Raw genomic sequence first — 6,039 nt, 5'->3', positions numbered from 1 at the left:
TCATTTTTATAATACTAGAATGGATTAAATGAGTTCGATTTCCTTACTGAATTCGACTGAAACCTCTGCTACGCGACAGCGAAGACAGGGTTATGTTTCTCACGTTTATCTCTCTGGGTGTGTTGTAAGTTAAGTTTTTTATAAAACCACAAGTGTAAATTAAAAATTTATAACACCCCCGACAAGTGAAGGTTACAGTAACTAGAAAAGAGCCGATAACTTTCAAACGGCTGAACCAATTTTCTTGGGTTATAGCTAAGAAAACTCTCGATCAAGTCACCTTTCAAACACAAAATAACTAAATTAAAATCGGTTCATTAGTTTAGGAGCTACGATGCCACAGACAGATACATGGCGGTAGAGACGAAAAACAGTTCGTACCTAACGCGTACGTCTATTGATTGGCATCACTGAATAGGTGCCTCTTTCGAAATCAAGATTTTTCCTTAGAACTATTTTACAATATAAGGTCCGTTTAAGAATTGCACAACCCGAAACTTGTGTAGGTAAGATCTCTACATATTTCATGTTCATTTTAACAAGGCTCTCTCCATCACTTACCTACTCCATACAATCGTAGTTCCAATTTCATTTGAATATTAAGCAACCAAAGTCCATGAAATTTTGCAATTTGCAGACATATTCTAGAAACTATTATCTGTGTCTGTGGTGTTTTAGATTTTTGTAAAAATATGTAGTTTTAAAATTACAAGGGCTCAAAGGTTTGTATGTGAATTTTTAATACCGCGTAACTTTGAAACCGAATATTTTAACAGAAATCTGGAAAATCACAGACATAGATATTAGTTTCTAGAATATGTCTGCAAAATTTAATGGACTTTGGTTGCTTAATATTCAAATGAAATTGGAACTACGTTTGTATGGAACGAGTGACGGAGAGACCTCTCCCAGACATTATACAGTGCGAACTGCAGTCGGGTTCTTTGAAACATTTTAAATTATTAAGAACGGAATACTAAAATAAAAAACCGCAGCAGATTTTTTTAAAGAATAGAATTAAGTAGGTAGGTAACTTTCGTTAGTTAAGTTGTAGGCCGCTTTATAGTGGCATAGCACCATTCAAATCCTATGTCACCAGAAGCGCTAAATGGTAAACGGTAATATCCCACTGGCTTGCACAAATATATAACCGTTATTGCCCACTTCATATAAAGTCAACTAAAACCCGAGTATTCTCATTTCTTGACCGGTATTTCTGAATAAAAGACACACTTGAAAATGATTGTAGTAAACATTTGACCTAGTTTCTTACCCAAGTGTCCCTACAATCTTCTAAAACAATAAAAAACAAATAATTATTCATATTCAAAAGAATTTAAGTGAGAAATAATATGAAAAATAAGCTTTTGTGGTTATCGTTAGCGGCTTTTCTACTAGGAGTAGCTGCATTCGCAGGCTATGAAGATAATTTTGATGATGACGATTATGAAGGAAATCGTCACGAGGACAGAGAAGGGAAGATCTGTAAGTATACACTCCTTTACCTCCGATTAGAAAAAGACAATTTTTTCTTAATTTAAATGTATGACAACTCTAAACTCATTTGTTTTCTCTGAGACTGCGTTTTTCTTAACGTTGGAAATACCTATACCTTAAAGCCAAAGGGTCTTTGTAGCTACCTATAATAAATACACGACTGTTTATCACCATATAAATAAGGGCCAATATAGAAAAGATATTGAATATTTGCAATTTTTTAATTTAATAAAGTTGGTTTTGAAAATATGAATAAATAATTTAGCACAATATTCTTACGCTCTTACGCTGCGATTAATGAAACGGCATTGCAACGCTTGGCACGTGTACACTAACAATATTTTGAGCAATTATTATAATTGCTTTCTTATGGATATTTTAGAAAATCCTGTTTGAATTTTTTAAACTGCATAAACGCGTAGATATCGAATTCTGATTAACCAGCTGATTTTTATGGTATTCATGGTGTACTTATACATTAGCGCCAGGAGGTTGACACGCAAGCACAATCTCGAACTAAATGAATCTACTGAGTAAAATTTAAAAAAAATTGCACTTGGAAATTAATATAATATTATGTATTTTGTACAGACCATTCATACTACCATATTTTGTTTACACTAAAATTAGTATTTCCCTATTTCAAAACACCTACTAAATGCACTATGCTTGCCCATATTTTGTTGCAGTATTCCCATTCATTAGTATAGTGCGGTTTGCGAATGTGGACTGCGCAAGTACGAACACCATGAACGGCACTTGCCTGGCTCGTCGAGAGTGCAACAACTTAAATGGAACCATCACTGGTACATGTGCGTCTAGGAGAGGACGATGCTGTATTGGTAGGTGTCTTTGAACCCTTTCTTATATTCCGACGACGACGGAAGAGTTATGAGTAGACTTACCTGTAGGAAGAAGCATTGCTGCAGTGTTTTATCGAATAGGCTGTTTTTACAGCAATCGCTGTAAGAGCTGTGATAGCCTAGCCTTAGTGGTTAACCACGTCGACCTCCTATTCAGGTGTCCGGGTTTCGATCCCGCGCACACAGCACTATCTTTTCGGTGATAAGTGTGTTTTAAGCAATTAAATACCACTAGATTTAACAATAAAGGAAAACATCGTGAGGAAACCTGCATGCGTGAGTTCTCCATAGTGTTCTCAAATCTGTGCTTGGCCAAAATTCGAACCTTTAAATACAGCCAGCTAATGACGCCGCCTGGGTTAATCATGATAATTATGATGACACTAATTTTACCTATAGGAAAATTATAGGCGCCTTTTATTACCCGATTAATGCTGACTACTGCTGAATCAATTTTTTTTCGGTTTATGTATATCGGCATGACATATTAAATATGGTGAATATGCTTTAATCCTCTCCATATTCGTCGGTGTTTTTATTCGCATTCTTTTGTTAATTTTAGTCTCACGCACATGTGGCACTTCGACAAACGTAAACAACACCTACTTCACAAGTCCAGGCTACCCAGCTGCTTACGGTGGTGGTCAATCGTGTAGTATTATCGTGAATCGATGTAACAACAATGTTTGCCAGGTAACCTTTTTTAATCCAATAAGATGTAAACTCTTGACGGTCGCTTGGTGGTAAGAAAGGGCTTGGCAATTCTTTTAAACGTCCAAATTAATGCTTATAAGGCATCCCTTAGCCGTGTGGCTTTTTGAATCGGTGCTAACTAGCTACGACTGAAATCCTTCACCAAACGAGATCTGACACATTATGAATTCTCCAATTGACTCTGCTTCCATCGCCCTCTCTTAATTTCTCGGTGATAAGCCAGCTGTTAGGAGTTTGTAATAAGATGATCATCAACAATCACTATTTTTAAAGAAAAATATAAAAATTTATAGGGTATACTTACCTACACCAAAAGACCGTGCATCGCTCTTTCTCTGTTTGTCGAAATAGAATTTGACAGAGTAGAGATACTTAGTGATCATTCGCTCGTTTGGTCTGTAGAACTACTTTATGCATTGAAGTAGTATTAGGGTCTATTTCACACCCAACAGCTAAACTTTATCTAATGGATAAAGATATTTTGACAGATTTCCAATAGTCATAAGGTTAAAATTCGTTAGATAAAGTTCATCCGGCGGTTGTGAAACAGTGATAATTATGCGAGTTATGAAGTAATATTGCAAGTAGTTTTCATTTTTAAACGGCATAGTATTTGACTATATTTAATTTTCAGCTCCGCATAGACCTACTAGACATGGTGCTCGCCCAGCCCAGCGGCGACGGCGTTTGTAACACGGACTCGCTCATAATAACCGGCGGCAACACTCTCGTCCCAGTCCTTTGCGGCGACAACACCGGTCAGACCCTGTTCGTGGACTTTAACGGCAACGCGGCTATCACGATCACGGTCACCGCCACCCTCGCCACCACGTTTACGAGGCGATGGAACATAAGGCTGACTCAGCTGGGCTGCGATTGTCCAGGAATAGGTAAGTACCTATAGGGACTCGAGGGACAAGGTTAAAGTTAAAGTCAAATTATTTATTCAAAGTCAACATCGGAAACGGACCAATCAGAGGCGGCCTCATTATCTAACGACCATTGAAATTGTCAAAATATCATTGCCTTAGGCCTCATTCGCACAAGAGCTTATTAACGTCCGTTAAAAAAGCGTTCAAATAGAACAAATGCATTCCCAAGTATCTGTTCACACGTCAACGCTTTTTTAACGCGCACTTTGTATTCTGAGTGCAACGCTGGGTTGTGGAGTTATTCAAAACCATTTAAATTTTCTTTCAGCACCGAATGGTTGCTTACAATACTACACTGGAGTTACGGGAACTATCAGAAGTTTTAACTATGGTTCCGCAGCAAATACAGCTCTCAGTGCCTCATTAGTGACTGGCACGCGACAACTGGCCAACTTGAATTATGGTATATGTATTAGAATGGAAGCAGGATTCTGCCAAATACAATATGCACAAGTGAGTTAATAAATAAAAATAGATAGAGATTTCTTCTTTATATTCTGTAAACAGTAGAAAAATGAGTTTATCATCTAGTACAAAGATAGTACTTATAAGAACGACAGTAAGTAATAGTTAAGTACGTCTGTATACCAAGCAGTGGCGAAGGGTGAAAATGGGAACCCGGAAATGGAGATGTAGACCTTACAATTACAAAGGCATTGTAAGGTCTACATCTCCTGAGGATGCTCCGGTGTCGGGGCGAAACATGCGTCGAGTGGTGTTGGGTGCTGGTCCGTGTGGCTTGCTTGGTGGCTGGCTTTTGGTTTGGCGGATTATAGCAAATTAAGCTTTTGGTTCCTTGTATATCATGGACTTCCGCAAAATAACGCCTGCTTCTATTATACTAGATCTTATTTTACTTACAGGCAGGTAACGACCCCTTCTCCTTCACTCTTACTGGAGACGTGGACGGAGCTGACAACACTGTGTTGGGCACTGCCGTAGGCGCGTTGAGCGGAGCGGCCTGCACCACGGACTTTGTGGTCATACCCAATCCCGTATTGCCTGGTACTCTCATACCTGTTAATACTGACAGATTTTGCGGATTGGGTTTCGTCCCCGTACAGAGTAAGTAGTTGCAATAGGTTTATTTTTTGTTTTTAGGGTTCCGTACGTAATTGTAAAGGATAATCGTATCTATATCAAGGATATCACTTTGTAGTCTGTCTGTCTGTCCATCCGTCCGTCCCTTGATCGAGTCTGTCAAGAAAACCTATGGGGTACTTCCCGTTGAGCTAGATTCTAGAATCATGAAATTTGGCAGATAGGTAGTTACTCTCAAATTAGTCGATACTATAACTAATTTCTATTATATATAATCATAGATATATACATATATATAAAATAATTCATAATATTAAAAACTAGCATGTATCTTTTCAGCCGGAGCAAAACCATTCGTTCTTTATGTAGTGACGGACGCCAACGAAGGAGCTACTGCTAATTCACCACCTGATGTGGCCAACCGAGGATTCTCTCTTGCATACACGGAAATCGCCTGCTAGTCGTAATTTTTTGCGATTAGACTATGAATTCATGCTCTTTTTACAAAAGCTTTAGATGTGGTCTAAGTTGATGTTAAGCTGGTGCGTAGTTAGACGACATTAGTTTATACAAGGACCTACAAGTTTAATTTGCTATAGTCCGCACAAAACAGACAAATCTGTATGATAATTGTGCAGTATGCGATATGCATCGCCCGCTCTCCCACAACTAAAGAAGCAGGAAAAGCAAGCAATGCAAACCACCTACACACAATACCACCAAAGATCTTCCAAAACATATTCAACATGAAACGTAACGTTGCATTACTCCTAAACCGGAGCATCTTCCGAAGATGTGGGCTCCGCAATGCATAGTTATTGTAAAGTATACATACATCGTAACACAAGCTACTCGTATCTTGGTACGAGTATGTAAGCACTCCTTTGTCAGGATCACATTTTAAAATAGCATAATAATATTATGTAAGGAGTAAATGTATACAGTTTTTACTACTCCTTATATAATAGAACTGAAAATTAAATAAATGAGAG

General features: G+C 38.0%; 1 protein-coding gene across 1 annotated transcript; it reads left to right on the top strand.

The window, feature by feature from the left end:
- The first annotated feature begins 1,352 nt into the window (after window positions 1–1,352).
- Window positions 1,353–5,508, top strand: LOC123880462. The gene is made up of 7 exons (XM_045928588.1): window positions 1,353–1,485; window positions 2,187–2,339; window positions 2,923–3,053; window positions 3,709–3,964; window positions 4,275–4,459; window positions 4,870–5,071; window positions 5,387–5,508. The coding sequence occupies exons 1-7, from the start codon at window positions 1,353–1,355 to the stop codon at window positions 5,506–5,508; spliced, it is 1,182 nt and encodes a 393-aa protein (XP_045784544.1).
- The last annotated feature ends 531 nt before the right edge of the window (window positions 5,509–6,039 follow it).

Source organism: Maniola jurtina, chromosome Z (genome assembly GCF_905333055.1).
Source record: "Maniola jurtina chromosome Z, ilManJurt1.1, whole genome shotgun sequence".
NCBI classification, from domain to species: domain Eukaryota; kingdom Metazoa; phylum Arthropoda; class Insecta; order Lepidoptera; family Nymphalidae; genus Maniola; species Maniola jurtina.
The sequence above is the reverse complement of the archived record's forward strand: the minus strand, read 5'-3'. Positions and strand labels throughout refer to the sequence as shown.